This window comes from Buteo buteo, chromosome 9 (genome assembly GCF_964188355.1).
Source record: "Buteo buteo chromosome 9, bButBut1.hap1.1, whole genome shotgun sequence".
NCBI lineage: Eukaryota > Metazoa > Chordata > Aves > Accipitriformes > Accipitridae > Buteo > Buteo buteo.
The window spans coordinates 36,218,972-36,234,353 of NC_134179.1; the positions used below are offsets into that span (position 1 = coordinate 36,218,972).

Sequence of the window (15,382 nt, forward strand, 5' to 3'; positions counted from 1 at the left end):
TAAAGCTGACCTTACCTGGGGCCTCCTCCTTTCACAGCACCAGCTATGCCTTCCTTTCCCCCTTCTTGAGCTGGTGTTGGTGTTTGTGCAGACGTGCAGTGAGCCAAGTAAGTCAGGCAACTGATACCACTAAAAACTTACCTAGAACAATCAAAATAGTATGTTAGTTGTCAGACAGATCAGCATCTATAACCAGCTGACTGCCCTGTTGCAGAAGAACTAACACTACTTAAAAGGAGGGAAGTAGAATATATAACTGAAAGGAAGAGGAAAGGAGTAGATCACAGCAGCCTGGAGTCAGGTTAAACTGCCATAGAGGCACATCTTCAGTGCTGTCTTATTCCTTTGGATGTCACGGAATGGGGCAAGAGAAACAGAGACTACTTCAGTTGTAGGCCTTTTGCACTTCTTTGTGCAAATGACTTTTGGAAAGCATTCATAATTAGTGAACAGAACTTCTTCACACAAGTAAGAAAGCTGTCTGTTTAATGAGTGTAATTTTTATTTTTCTTTCACTCTCGCCACCTTTATGCCTCTTCCCACTCTCAAAGGTGCTTTGCTTCTTAGCTGCAGTTTCATAAAAATTAAATGCCAAGTCCCTCTTTTGAATCTTAAGCACTCGACTTAAACTTTGCAAAATCCTGGAAGTCATCTGTTGTACAAGCTCTGGGGCGGCTGGCTCTTCTCAGTAGTCTAGGAGGCTGAGGTGGTAAGACAGTATCTCTTCCACTTCCCCCTGATGAGGCTGCTGCCTTGGGCAAGCCTCCCCTCCTGCTCACCGTTTGGAACGGGATAATTTCCACAGCTTCCCTGCTGTAGTAGTAATACTTGTGATACAACCAACCACGCTGCTGCCATCGCCTCCTCAGCCTCCATCCCTAACGGGTTTAGTTTTCTGGTCTCTCCCAAGACTTCACAGCACCCTTTTCAGGGACTTATTTAAAACGCCCTTTAACTTTTCCCAAGCAGCGTCTCTCTGACTTCAGCCGCCGTGCCACTCACAGCGCATTTCACGGGCCGAGCCCCCGCACACCCAAACGCCAGCCGGCAGAGCGCAAGGCCCGGCGGCAGCGCCCAGCGGGGCGGGCAGTCCGCCCCTCCCGAGGCCGGCGCTCCCCAAGCGGGACGACCCGTCCCCAGCGCTGCCCCTGCGGCAGCCGAAGCGGGCAGCCGCTCTGCCCCGCGCACCCGCACACCACGCCGGGGGATGCGGAGCGCTGCGGTCCCGGGCCGCCCGCTTCCCCGTGCGCGGGCAGCAGGTCCGCCGCACGGCCTGGCGGCGGCGGGGCCCGCGGTGGGCGCTGGCGCCCGTCACGCACCCGCCCCGGCCCTGACGGACGGACGGACGGACTGACAGACTGACAGACTGACTGACTGGCCCCGCCGCCCAACCGCCACCCTCCCGCGCGCGCGCGAGGACGGGCGCCCTCGCGGGGCGGCGTCACGCGGTCAGTGGGCGCGCCCCGCACGTGCACGGCCGTGAGGTGGGGGGGGAGAGGGGGGAGGGGCGGCAGAGGGAGGCTCCACCCACTGCGCGGCAGGGGAAGGGGCGCATCACGTGAGCGCCGCGCCCGCACATGACGGCGGTCACATGACCGGGGAAAGGGCGGGCGGGGGTCACATGACGTGCCGCTGGTCGCCGGTGCCGCCTGACGTCCCGGGGCAGCCGCGTCCGTCCGCCCGGCCCGGCCCGGCCCGCGCCCATGGCACCCACGGCACCCGCCGCCCCCCGCGTGGCGCCGTCCCGGCCCCGCGCCGCCATGCTCGCCCCGCTCCTCCTCGTCCTCCTGTGGCTGCCCCTGCGGCCGGGGGGCGGCGGCGGCGGCGGGGCCGCCGCGGCCCTGAACGACTTTTACCGGGACCTGTGCAGGTGGGCAGCGGCGGGCGGCCGGTGGGACGGGACGGGAGTAGGCGGCGGCTGGAGAGGGCCTTCCCGCGGGGAAGGGCTGTAACCGGCGGAGTGCGGGGCGAGAGGGGTCTGCCGGTGCCCCTTCTCGCTCCTGCCCTCCGCCGGGCCGCGTGTGAACGAGCGGGAAGTGGGGGAGCTCAGCCCGGGGGCTCTCCGGGGCGGGCCTCGTCCCCGCGGCGGCCCGAGCAGGCAGGGCTTGTGGTCGCCCGTCCCGGTGAGGGTCAGGCCGGGAGGCGTTGGGGGAAGCGGGTGTTCCGGGGCTTAAGACCGAGCTCGGTCTGGGTCCGCTGGAGGCGAGTGAAGCTGCGTGAGTCTCTTCAGAGGGTGGACCGAGGGGTGTCAGCGGGCAGGTGGTATGGAGCTATCCCCCGTGGGACCCCGCTGTGTGACTCTGTGGCTGTAGGAAGTTTGCAGGTGGGAAGATGAGGAGACTAGGCTCTGTTCAGGTTGCCTCAGAATGGCTGGTTTCTAGAGCGAAAAAAGCCAAAGTGGTTAGTGGATAGTCTTCTTTGTACTAAGGGTATCACCAAATGCCATTAAGTAAGTTGCAGGTGAGTTAAGAAAGCTTTGAGAAGTGAGAACTGCTATGTGGAAATGGCACTGTTCTTCATGTTTTGGCATGTTCCTGCTCTGAATTCAGTCATGGATTTAGTCTGGCAACAATATCTTGCTAGTCTTGTTTTTTGTATCATTTAGCCATAATATACAGCGGGACTTACAGGAATACGTTGTGTCAGTCAACAGCACTGGGCAGACACCAATGTAACACAGTGAAAGTAGCACTGAGGGAAGAGGATGGCTCACTGGAGGGAATGGCCTCTCCTCCTGGTGGGATCTGGGGAATAATACTGTTAAATGATGAAAAAGGGAAAAAGTAGGTTTGCTTGCAAGATTAACCCATGACGGTGGCAAAAAATGGTTTTGTCAGATGACCAGCCTAATTGTAGAATTGAGACAGAAATGAGAAACTATTGTGTGGCTTCTGGAGGGAACATCTGACTAACAATTTTTTACAAAAAAAATCTACCCTAAATGACTTGATTCCCAAGCAGTTCCTGTTTTGAGACTAGCATTAAGTCTTATGAATGTCTCTTGGTTTTGTTGTATGTCTGACGAGAGGAATATTTGGGACTGCCATTGAGAGACATGCAGTCCCTTTTTGGATGCAAATTACTTAAGCTAGTTTCCTTTTGTTACTGGTAAGTGAAAAATAAATTGTGAATAGATAGCATAATTGGCAGTTTTCCTTCTGAGATGGCCTGCTTCAAAAATGTGTGCTTACTGTTCTGCCATGGTGGGAAAAACTGCTTTGAAGGACCTATGCCTGGTGATCTAGAATGGCTAAAGGAAAAAACAATGAATTTGCAGTCTGACAGGTGGGAAGACCCCATGGAAATCGGTGCTGAAGAGTCATCTCAAGCACAGTTGCAGAAAAGCTACCAAGTGAGGGATGATGCAGTTAGCTAACACAAACACTTACGCTACTGGCTGATGTCTCAGCCAAAAGATACAATATGGGTGTGCAGGACAAGTCCCTGACCAACCTGTTTTTGCACTGCCTTGAGACAAGGTTTTGATTTGTTTTACAACTGTTAAGAAAACAGTGTTCTGACTTTTGTGTGGCCTAATGGAGCTGGTGAAGCTGCAGTAGCCTCTGTGGCTGGTATGTGAATGTCAAAAGGAGGCAAGGAAGGAAAATTTTGGGGATTAGAAGAGGTACTGACTGCCCTTTAAATAAAGGTAGAGTGATACCCAGGTTAGGACAGCTGTCTTGCAGGGAGGAGGAAAGGTGTCAGAACTGTTTGTGCAAGAACTGTGGCATGAGGCTACTTAAACTTGAGTTAGTGGTTTTCACTGCTTGTTTCACGTAGCCTTACTGCTATTATGCTTGGGCAGTCTGGGGAAAGAAGAAAAGCTTTCCTTCTCTGAAACTTTGTCAAATGTGATGGCTTGTAGTGACTGGTTTTGTCATGCTTTCTCCTTTGTTCTTGTGCGCTCTGACAGCTGACTGTGCTGTCGAGTGACTTGCAGTTGGAATTCTCTTTTTATCTTCTGTGTTGAGGTGTCTCCAGGATTGCCGCAGTATGAGCACCTGGCAAAAAATATAGGGAACTGGTTGCATATAGAAAGTTACTAGCCATTGCGATCTCTTTCCCCTCACATCTTTCATGTGACAACACAGGAGAAAGAAATTCTGGAGTTAGAGTTAATTTTGTGAACTGTTCTTTAAATCCATCTACTATAAAAACAAAAGAAAGCTTGACAGTTTGGGTTCACCTTCCATGTAACATCAGGGAAGTTACTGTAAAACTTCCCTTCCCCTCTAAAAATATTGCAGAAAATGTTTCAAGTGTGATGGCAGAGCAGCAAATACAAACTGCCTCCTCTGCCTCCTGTTTTGCCTGATAATCAGCCCTGGATGAGAGATGATTTGATGACAGGTAATGTTTTTGTCTGCTGTGCAAAGATAGGAGTTGGTGCATAACTGCTGTAACTTTTGGACTCCTGAGTGGAAGGAAAACTGTTTAAACTGCTGTACATCATAGGATTGCTATTATGCAGAATTTCCAATTTGGGGGTTGTAAGTCAAATCTCCTTTACATTTACTGTTGCAGTTTTTAACAACACAACTCCTACAGTTGACTGTGCGAGCGGTTTTGTTCATTCAAACACTGTCTTTTCAGCCTTTGTTGTGAAACCACAACTGTGCTCTTGTGTGCTGCTGGAAACCCTCGGTTTAGCGTTCAGCTGAGCCTTGGTGAAGAAGCAAGTGCTGAGTACAGAGAGGTGACCCTTTGGTGAACTTGCTCAGCTCTATTAAGTGCTTTGACATGTTTAAGTGGGACATGTCATAAATAAGTCATTACTGGACTTATTTGCATATGCACATGGTTGCTTCACATGCCTGGGAAGCTGCCATTATAATGGCTTAAACGTGATTTCTCAGCCCATAAGCTTCCTACAGCTTTTGCGTACTTGAACTTCAAATTGCTATCCCTTTTCTTACACATTCTGTAAGATGATGCAGTAGATGTCTTTCATGCTACGCTGTAAACCACCAAATGTCTTTCGGATGGAGAAAGCTGAACAGCTTGTGGTGTAACCGTAAGGCTATTACGGATGATGCATATGCAAGAAAACTTGCCTGAAGACATGCACTGTGCATGATGGTTGGAAAAAATGACGGGTAAGCTGGAGCAGAGCTAAGCATGAGTAGGGCATTAAAAAACTCTTGAAGCGTAGCATTGGCTTTGTACCTTCTGCCATTCAAGCTCTCATTGTCTGTAAGGAGAACTTGCTTTGACATAGAAGTTTCTTTACCATACATATTTGTGCTAAAATATTAGCCACATCTAATAGTGATTTTTGTGGCGACTAGTGGATCTGAGCTGCCAGCTTCAAATTTGAAGTGGTCATCCTGGAAATTGTTCCTGATCTTGTCCATCTGTGATCATGCTGGTTGAACCTACTCATAAAGACCTTCAGGTGTTAGTTTCATCTCTGCAGTGTTCCGATAGCTGAGGAGCTGCTGGGCACAAAATTATGTGGATGCACATATGGATCCACTTTCCAACTCTGTGGTTGTAGGTTGCCTTGTCTCTGTGCCGAGTTGTCTGTGTATCACCCCTTCAGCAAAACGAGCCACTTCAGTGCATTCCCCAGAGAGTAAACACATGTTTCTTTGCAACTATGCTTTGCAGCTGTTTGGAGTAGGGTGTACTCTTCTTCGTAGCAGTCATCCCTTGGGTAAGAGTTTGAGAATCAAAAACTTCAGCATGGTGATGAGAATGGTAGCAATAGTGTTTCAGGTGCTCTGTTGCATTTGAAGTGGTTCACTAGTGCTCAAACCTCAAAGTGGCTCTGGCGCGGGGACGCACGTGCTGTGACGGCCGTTAGCCATCTGCACCTTGTCTGACTTCAGTGCCTGAGCTACTGATTTGCAAGGTAAACTAGACTCACTAATGCTCATGTTCCTTTTCCCTTTCTCATGTTCTTTTTTCCATGAGTTCCTTCTTTGCTTTGTCAAAAAAATGCAGAGCGCTCTTTTGATCTTACGACTTGCTGAAAAGTAGTTTAATTTTCTTTTTCATGCTGTTGCTTCAGCGTCTCAAAACCAAAGGTAGGTAGCCGGAAAGGCTGACCTGCAGGCAAGGTTATTCCCAGTAACTCATTTGGACCTTGCTTGCACAACTGCTTTCGACAGTGGCCTCCCTCCTTCTCTCCCTCCCTCCCTGCTGCCACTGGTCGGTGGCCAGAAACCACTGTGAGCCAGACTGGGAGCTGGCCGGGCTCAATCCCCTCTCCACACACATGCGCAGGCACCTGCTGTTTTTGCTGAGTTAATTTTGAGAGAGGGCAGTCCCTGGGTCTGGCTTCTGTCAGGTGCTGAGGCCAGCAACACACAGGGGAGGGGAGAGGAGGAGAGCTGCCCTGGGGGGATTGATGTGGGTGTATGTTTCAGGCCTCTTAACTGTGGGATAGTCCACGTTTGGGTTTATCTGGAAACGGGCTGTGATTTCAGCAAAAATAACTGTTTGACAGTTTGAATCAAGGCGTCGCCCCCCACCCCATTACCAAGGCTGTCGCTTTTTAAAGCTGTTGGTATAACAGCTCCCTAAACTAGCTCAGTTGCATTGAATCTGGGATAGCTTAAGCCCTTCAAACAAGATAATGTTGGCTGGCCCTGCCGAGGGGGTGGTTACGTGAGGCATCGGCGCTGGTGGAGGTGAGAGCCGAGCAGCTGGAGGAAGCTGGTCCGTGTGCCTCAACCATGGTCAGGGTGGGTGATGTGATTGCCAACAGATTGTTTCCATTACGGGACGCAGCAGAGACATCAGCTTGTATCTTATTGGAAAGTAGAGCACATGCAACTTGAAACTATTCCCAGGCACTGACTTAATGCCAGGAGTCTTACTTGTGAGAGAAATAATTCTTTTACTGTGAAAGTGTATTTTGCATCTCTCTGATGAGAACAGCTGCTTAGGCTACATCCAGCCTGCTGTTAGTCCCAGTCGATAAATCCTGCCCTGCTCCTCCCACCTATTAAAAAAAAAAAAGTCCCTTGAACTTCCTTGAAAGTAATACTACTCTGAAACTGCATTAGATTTTCATTTTTGTGTGCCACTGCAGTTGTGGTTTGGACCATGATTAAATGTGGGATTTCATATTTCCTTTCTGTGGACTGTTTTGAAGGATTCCTCAGCCTTCCCTGTCCAGGGGCCTGTGAAAGGGTGGAGGGAAGGGCTAGCTTCAGTGACTGCTTTGCTTCTGTTCTGTAAGCTGTTCATCTTGTTTCTCTCTCGCTTCTGGCTTGTGGGTGAACTGACTTAAAGATGTTGGTTTCCTCTGTTTCATAACATGGGACTGGGAAAGAAAAACCCTTAATCTCTCACAGAATGATAATTCTGTTGGGTGAAGGACTTAGATACTCGTTTAGTTCACAAACCAATTTTAATTTGCAAGTTCTCTTAAAAAAAAGAACATACTGAAGAACACTCTAGCTTGATCAAAAACTTCGTGTCATAGTATTATATGTTAACTTTTTGTTGTCTTACAAAACCAGTCAAAAAAGGGTACTGGAACACTTGAGGAATTTTTCAGTGAAATGCTAATAACTTTCTGGGGCTTCATTGTGAAGAAATTGTATTTTGATTGAAATGTGTTTTCTCTTGGAGGTAAAAATGTCTTTAGTCTTAATCTCTTGCTGTTTTCAGAGCCCTTGAAGGTAGAGTCAGGTTCTTCTAAATTTGTGTGTGTGTGTGTGTGTGTCGTGGTTTAACCCCAGCCAGCAAATAAGCACCACGCAGCCGCTCACTCACTCCCCCCCCATCCAGTGGGATGGGGGAGAAAATCGGGAAAAGAAGTAAAACTCGTGGGTTGAGATAAGAACGGTTTAATAGAACAGAAAAGAAGAAACTAATAATGATAATGATAACACTAATAAAATGACAGCAGTAGTAATAAAAGGATTGAAATGTACAAATGATGCGCAGGGCAATTGCTCACCACCCGCCGACCGACACCCAGCCAGTCCCCGAGCGGCGAATCCCTGCCCCCCCCTTCCCAGTTCCTAAACTAGATGGGACGTCCCATGGTATGGAATACACCGTTGGCCAGTTTGGGTCAGGTGCCCTGGCTGGGCATGAGAAGCTGAAAAATCCTTGACTATAGTCTAAACACTACTGAGCAACAACTGCAAACATCAGTGTTATCAACATTCTTCACATACTGAACACAAAACATAGCACTGTACCAGCTACTAGGAAGACAGTTAACTCTATCCCAGCTGAAACCAGGACAGTGTGATTGTGTGTTGTCAAGCTGTCTTGCATTCCTGAACTTTGGTTATTCCATACTGTAGCTTAATTCTCATCATCATCGTGCATTGTGATTGTCTTTATCCACTTCAGAAATGCAAGAAACTGGCTCAGTGCACTAATCAGTATGATTGTAAAATGTCAGCTCTGTCTGCTTATGAGCAAAGAGTAATGGCAAGTATTTGTCTAGGATTGAGACACAATCCTTGAATCTGATTAAAAAGTAATTTTGTTGGTGTTTTAGGTATGACTCACTACTTGGTAAGTTTTTTTTTTGAGCCTTCTATTATTATAGTTGAGCCTTTATATCCCAATATAATTAGGATATAACTTTTTTTTTCAGTTTGCAGGGAGAACTCTTGTAGTTGTCCCTAACTTGTTCCAGCCATTAGTAGACTGAAATTAAGGCTGCTGTAGTACAGGGAAGCCAAGAACCCTGTAGTCAGTAATTAAATGGAAAAGTATGTGGTATCTTACTGCTGGCTCTTTGATTAGAGATCAGCTGCACTGGATTTGAGAGAAGTTCTCGGAGGACTCAAAATCTGGAGTAAAATAGCTAAACTGCTGTTGTCTCTTCCTCTCTGAAGGATTGGGCTTCAGAAGTGGAAAAAGAATGGGTTCTCCTCCTGGGGGGGATCTGGGGTATGATAGTGTCAAGTGGTGCAACACCTATGAGCTAGAGATTAAGGCAAACAAACCTTATGGGCGAAGCTTCTGGTCAACTTTTCATTTCTTGATAGCTGAGAGAGCAGAGTTGAACTCCCTCGCTGGATTTGGTACTAATCTGTAGACTAAGACAAATGCTTCTATGGGTCAGATGCATTAAACTCTCTGTGAGTTGTACATAACTGGAATACCTAATAAAGGCACTGCGCTGTCCTCAGTTTTCTGATGTGATGACTCTGTATTAAATCGTACTGAAGCTTCCACTTGGGATAGAAGGGAATCTCTTATGTTGCAAAAATCAGTACCGTCCAGAGGATGCAGGCTGCCAGCACCAGGAGAGGTGTGGCTGAGCTGAGCTGACGGCAAATGTTTACTGAGCTGTGCCTTTTTAACAGAGCTTGGCCAGAGCACCGTGCTTAGTAAGCCAGGCTGTCTAAAGAGCTCCTGACTCCAAAGTAGCTGACCTGGGCCTGCCTCGGGACTGCGTGGCGCTGTGTCATGCGGCTGACCACAGCTCGCTGCACGAATCCTTGCTCTACCTCAGAACTACACTGCATTTGATTTTTTTCTTCTGTTATTCTGATTTATTCCCCATTGTATTTAACCGGAGCTTCATGTTCCATTATCAGTGTTTAGACAGCTGACTTTCTGATAAGGCTGTGGCAAGCTGGTGTCACTGAGTTTCTTGTGGATAGCTCTGCTTGCTTTCCAGCTTCTGACATCACCCTTCAGAAACTGTCCTTTCAATACTGAAATATATAAAAAATGCATAAAGGTGCAGCTAGGCCCTGGTAAGCGTTATTAGCATCTTTCTGTCTGAATGCTGCAAGAATCTCAACCCCAATTTTGACCCTGAAGCTGGGTGGCTCTGCTGCTGGCAGGCAGGATGAGACTGGCTGCTCTCTTCCACTTAGACTTAGCACTTCTGCCACTGTTACTGCTGGGTATTCCTGAAGTGCAGTAGTGTGCAGCCTGCCAAGGATGTTTGAGAAGTTTATCAGGCTCTCAAGGGAAAAGGTTCACCACCTGTGATATACCTAGAGTGGCCTTCACAGAGATCTGACAGGGAAGAACGGGTGGTTGGGTGTTCAAGAAAGGTGAAAATGGACCCGATATATATGCTTCTGAAGTGGTTAAATCTGTTTTGTTCTTGGGCCTGACACAATAACAATTATCTGTGGTATTTACAGCTGTAGAACACAAATACGAAACTCGAGTTAGTGGTGCTCTTAGCTTTATAACTTTGTTATTTCAGGGACTGGTGTCTAGAAGATGGCAGCACAGACAATACGAATACCAACTGACAAGCTTTTTTTTTCTTTTCAGTTACACGTGGGAAGCAATTGATGTGGACAGACATGTGCTTTATAAAATAAACTTGTGTTTTGGCGTTGAAGAGTGTGGAAGATCAAGTGCAGTCTGTGCATACGACATCAATAAGAAGGTGTATCTGTCTGTAGGTAGGTAAACAAGTGTCTTTCCTCATAAGTAGTTCAGAGACATGTTAATGGAAGGTCTTATAACTATTGCAAACTTTGACATGTTAGCAAAGTTTTTGTTTTTGTTTTTTTTTTTTTTTCTTCTCAGAACAGTGTAAAACTTTTTCCTGTTGTGGATTTACTGGGGAGACTTAGGAAAACATGATCTGATTGCAGCTAATCACTTCACAGGACAGTGAAACTTATCTTATGGTTTAGTTAACTGTAATCTAGTGTGAAACTTTGCAAGGCTATCTCAAGTAGAAATAAGTGCATCTACCTGTGTGGCAGGATATGCACTGTGCACAGCCTTGTTTGGAGCTTGGTACTATACACAGGATAAAGCTCAAGTTACAGCTCTAAATGATACCACAACCTAGCCTGATGTAATATCAGCTCTTTGTTCAGAGTCAGGTTACTCTCTGTAATGCAATCTTGGAGTATTGCTAAGCTTCTAGGATGTTGTCTTTAAGTTGTTGCACACAGCAAGGAAGTCAATTACATGCAGTCCTCTGTTTTCAGTTACACTTGTCAAATCTGGTGGCTGCTTCAGTAGTTCACAGATGTCCTTGGCATTCTGAGGAGTGGTGGACTTGTGCATGCTGTTCTAAATACGAAACTGGCATATTCCTATACACATGCTTGCACATGATTTCATCGGTCAGAAGCACCTTGTGCTCTGAACAGTATTTATTTGTGTGCTTATTTTCATGGATGCTTGTTACTTTCAAGGTTGCTTCTGTGCTTCAGCTAATGAAACAATAATGTAGGAATACTGATTAAGAGGTTTTCTGATAGCTGACTGTTACTTCTAATAGAATAAAGGAATAGCCTTCTGAAAGGTAGTATCTCTTCAGACTGACTCTTAGTACCCGCAGATCTGAAGTTTGAATTTTACATGCTTGCCAATCTTTCCTTCCATTGGCAGACAGCTCTTATCAGAAGCTATGAGTCTTCAGTAAAAGTGTTTGAGCTCGAACTGCTGGAAAATGGTGAGGAGGAAGGTGATTCTCGCCTGTATGCAGATGCTAGTCAGACTCTGTTCTCTCCAACCCTCTCCATTAACTGTAGATTCAGACTGTGGTCAATCAGTGCTTTTCAAACAAACCGCTAGCGTTGTGACCCAGGCTTATAAAATCGCTGTGTACATGAATAAAAGTGTATCTCTGTTCATGGCTGCATGTGTCTTTTTTATGTAGTGCAGTATATCCAAGCTCCAGAGTTTGCTAGGATGACTGGTTACGTTGCATTTGAGTTCAGACTGCAATTGCATGTAGTAGTGTCCTCTACTCTGAGGAGCGTGACATCGCAGACCACTTGATGCTGTTAATGTGTTTTATTCCTAAAATGTACAGCAAAAATTTTGTTTCCTGCAGCTGTGCATCTCAACTCATATGCATTTGAGGCTTCAGTTGCCCATGGATTAGAAAAGGAAGTAGTGTCTGGGCATCTGTTTTAACATGCTTTTTTGAGTGAGGCTGGAATGTGGCAGGTTGAGTGAGCTTGAGGAAGCCTGTTCTCTTAAGGGAAGTGTGAGACCTAGAGGCGTGTGTAGGTTTTGTTCCATGCTTCTTGTGGAAAGAGGAAGGGAGAACAGAGCTGGGTGATGACCATGAGCAGTATCAAATATTCTGGTGTATGCAAACCTTGAGTGTTTTGTTGCCTGACTGCTACTGGGTGGAAAGAGGATTTAGCAACAGTCATAACTTGGTCTTGCAGAGGCTGTTTGAACTGACTCTCAAGGGTTAAGCCACGAATCCTGTTCAAGAAAGATATGTTTTTAACCACCCTGCAATAAATTAAGAAATCAAGGCAGTGCAGTTAACATCAACATTGAATTTTGCGTTGTTTTATTGGTCAAATTTTCTAAGTTTTGTACTTGTTCATGGTTAATCTGAGACTTATGAGTGATGCCTGCTGTGCTTCATTGTACTGCCTCTAGTTTCATGGGAGCTTCAGTACCATCACACTGAGTTGAGATAATGCTAATGGGTTATCAAGCTTCTTGCTTGTCAAAAAAAAAAAAAAAAAATCACTCTTAATGAGAAAAGGAAGAATCTCTTTGATCCAGGTCTAGGCAGCTGTAGACTCCCAGTGTAGATTCCAGTTACCTAAAACAGCTAAGCCACATACTTGTCTTCAAGCAATCCAGCTGATATGAGATTACCTGTATGCCAAAGCTGAGTGCAGCTGAAGGGCTTTGATTTGCATGGAAGAAGGGCAACTTGCCAGCTGATAAAATTTGCTAAGTTGTAAGCTTTCTTCAAATATGGGCTTAATCAGATCTCCTCTTTCATTATTTCAGAAAAAAAAATCATTGCAAACAATAGTTTTATTTTTAAATATCAGCTATGCAAGGGGTGACAGCTGTAGGATTGGTTCTGCTTGTTGCTCCCAGCTTTGATAGCTGGTAAGGCTGTATGCTCTGTGGCAGTAATCAGTCTGTATCCAAGGGAAGCCTTGTGGCTAATGTTGACTGTGTGTCAGTGTGATGTACCAGGTTGACGTTGGGACCCCAAAGGCCTCTCCTAGAAAAAGCTCTTCAGCTTTATTGATTGACCTTAGAAGTTTTCAGGGTGGAGGCAAATGCTTATTCTTGAACATCAGCGAAGATGGAAATGACGTGGTACTTAGTTAACTTAGTGTGACACCTAGTGACTTGCGTGCCATTTAGCTGAACTACTACTAAAATTAAAAGCAGAAATATTACTCTGTTTGTTAACCTGAGTGGTGAAATGTACACTTTGTCCAGCTGCAGTAGAAGGACTGGACATGAAATGATAGCTGCCACCTAAATGCCCCCTTCTTCTGGACAACTGATCAAATGTCTTCCATAATTGCCTTTCTCCTTCCAAACAGCTGAACAGATGGAGTCAATGAGCAAAAGGTGTTGTGGACAGTGCCTTTTGATACAGATTTAGTACAGCTGTGTAATATGAACTATCTGATGCTAATTTTTGTGAGCTGTACTAGCTGATTTGTAGTGTGTTAGTTTGTGGAAGGAACACATCTCTAAAGTCATGAAGAAATGTGAGTGATCATTGAAGAGGGAGCTTGATGTTACGGTAAAGGTGGTTGCAGAACTGGTGCTCTGGAAGGAGGCTCATGGGAAACTGATGGCTCATGAGACTACTTGCTCTGAGAGCAGGGATGGGACAAGTCATGTGCCACTGAAGAGGTTCTTGCTAAAACTTCTAGCAAGTTCCCTAACTAGTTCTAAGCATGCAAGGGGGAAGAGAGCATGCATATTGGCCTGTAGTAAACAAGATGTACTGTCTTCACTTGATTTTTCTTGAGTATCACTTTAACTGAGGAAATTGGAGTCACCTCACAAGTGCCTTTAGTGCAATGTAGTGTGTTCTTAGAGTTGAGAGAAAACTACTGCTTACGGAGCATTGAGGTGAGTCCTCAGATGGTGCTGCCATAAGTTCTCTGCTAAGTTGGGGCTTGTAACTGTATACATTTATAACTGGAGAGTTTTTAATCATGTGTGCATATTGTTACTATACACAGCTCTTGCCTAGAAAGTTGTGTTGGCTTCCTTCTCCTAAGCTAGGGAAGAAAAGAGGACACTTTGCCAGCATCTTCTAAGCAATGATGTGATAAGCAGCACTCTTGCTCTCAGAGTAGTATGTAGCTCTTGGGTTTAAGAGACCTGCATGGCACCTTTCCCAGCATCAGTGCTGGAAGTCTTAAAGCCTGAAGATAGCCTTTAGATAAGACTGTCAGGAAATATAAAAGCCAGAAACCACTGACAGCCTCCAGGTGCCTGGAAGGTGGCACTGAACCACAGCGGTGGTAATGTGCTTCACTGTTGCAGGTTCTCAGCCTGGCACATACCCTGCGCATATGCATGCTGACGTGTCTCCAGCCTTACCTTCCCTTGAGAAGGCAGAGGGTTATTGAATGATCTGTAATATTTGTTGCCCTGGTTACACAGGGGATGCTGTGAATGGCTGCTTAGGTATGAGCATCTTAACGTACCTTCCTGTAACACGGTTAGCGTGAGCATATGCAGGATGAATAGAAGAGCCCTGAGCTACTGAGGGGATGCTGTGTGCATTAGCATTGAGTTTCCATTCTGATTGCCACCATTTCAGCTTTACCTCCAAGTTTGGTGGCTATAGTTGCTTTCTCTCTGCCACATTTCAACAGTATATTTTTGAGGTTCTTGTACCTTCTTCATGCCCAGTTTGCTTACTTCTGCTCCTTTTGCTCCGAAGACTGAATTACTTGGGTGTAGTGTAGTTTTGCTTGACTTGAGTGAGGAGATAACAGGCAGGGCAAAGTTCCAGCAAGTGTGTTTTTAAGATGAAACAACATTTGGCCTAGGTGCAAGGTTGCTATCTGCAGGGATTACAAATTTGACTTGCTTTCTCCCTTGTGTAGACATCAACAAAAGTGGAAGGGGGGAAGCTGATCAATACTCGCATTTTATAGCTTTCTCTGTAGTTCAACCCCAACTCTTTGCAGAAAGAAAACCTACCTATCAAAAATGGACAGGCTGGATTTAGCGTGCTGGATCTAAAAGGGCTTGGTGTTTAATGCTAACCAAAATAGGTTTGAGCAGGAACATTTCAGTGGCTTGAGCTGGTGCTCATCATGACTTGAAATGTGCTCCCCCTTCCCCATTCGTCTCAGGTGCTGGGGAGGAGAGGGATACGCAGTGACGCAGCGCTGACCCCAGCTTTCATGCAGCACGTGAGCTGTGCTGCAGGGGATGGGAGATGCAGGGGGACGTGCGCTGAGGCAGTGGATCTGTGCTGGGTTTGTCTGCAGGCAGCACCAGTGGAGCGGCTGTGCCCAGGCACCAGTGAGTTCTTCATTGAGTAGACCTAAGATTAAGTAGAGCTGGCAATGTGCGTGCTCGCAGCCCAGAAGGCCAACCAGATCTGGGCTGCATCAAAGGAAGCGTGACCAGCAGGTCGAGGGAGGTGACTCTCCCCCTCTACTCTGCTCTCGTGAGACCTCACCTGCAGTACTGCGTCCAGCTCTAGGGCCCCCAACGTAAG

The 15,382-nt window shown here is 46.5% G+C and overlaps 1 protein-coding gene across 1 annotated transcript in view; it reads left to right on the top strand.

Annotated features, from left to right (window-relative positions):
• Positions 1-1,620: 1,620 nt before the first annotated feature.
• The window catches only part of IGF2R (insulin like growth factor 2 receptor), a 61,633-nt gene continuing 47,871 nt past the window's right edge, over positions 1,621-15,382 (top strand). The window contains exons 1-2 of the mRNA XM_075036070.1: positions 1,621-1,870; positions 10,219-10,352. Coding sequence (XP_074892171.1) covers positions 1,704-1,870; positions 10,219-10,352 — 301 coding nt within the window. The 5' untranslated portion in view covers positions 1,621-1,703. The remainder of the gene's footprint in view (positions 1,871-10,218; positions 10,353-15,382) is intronic.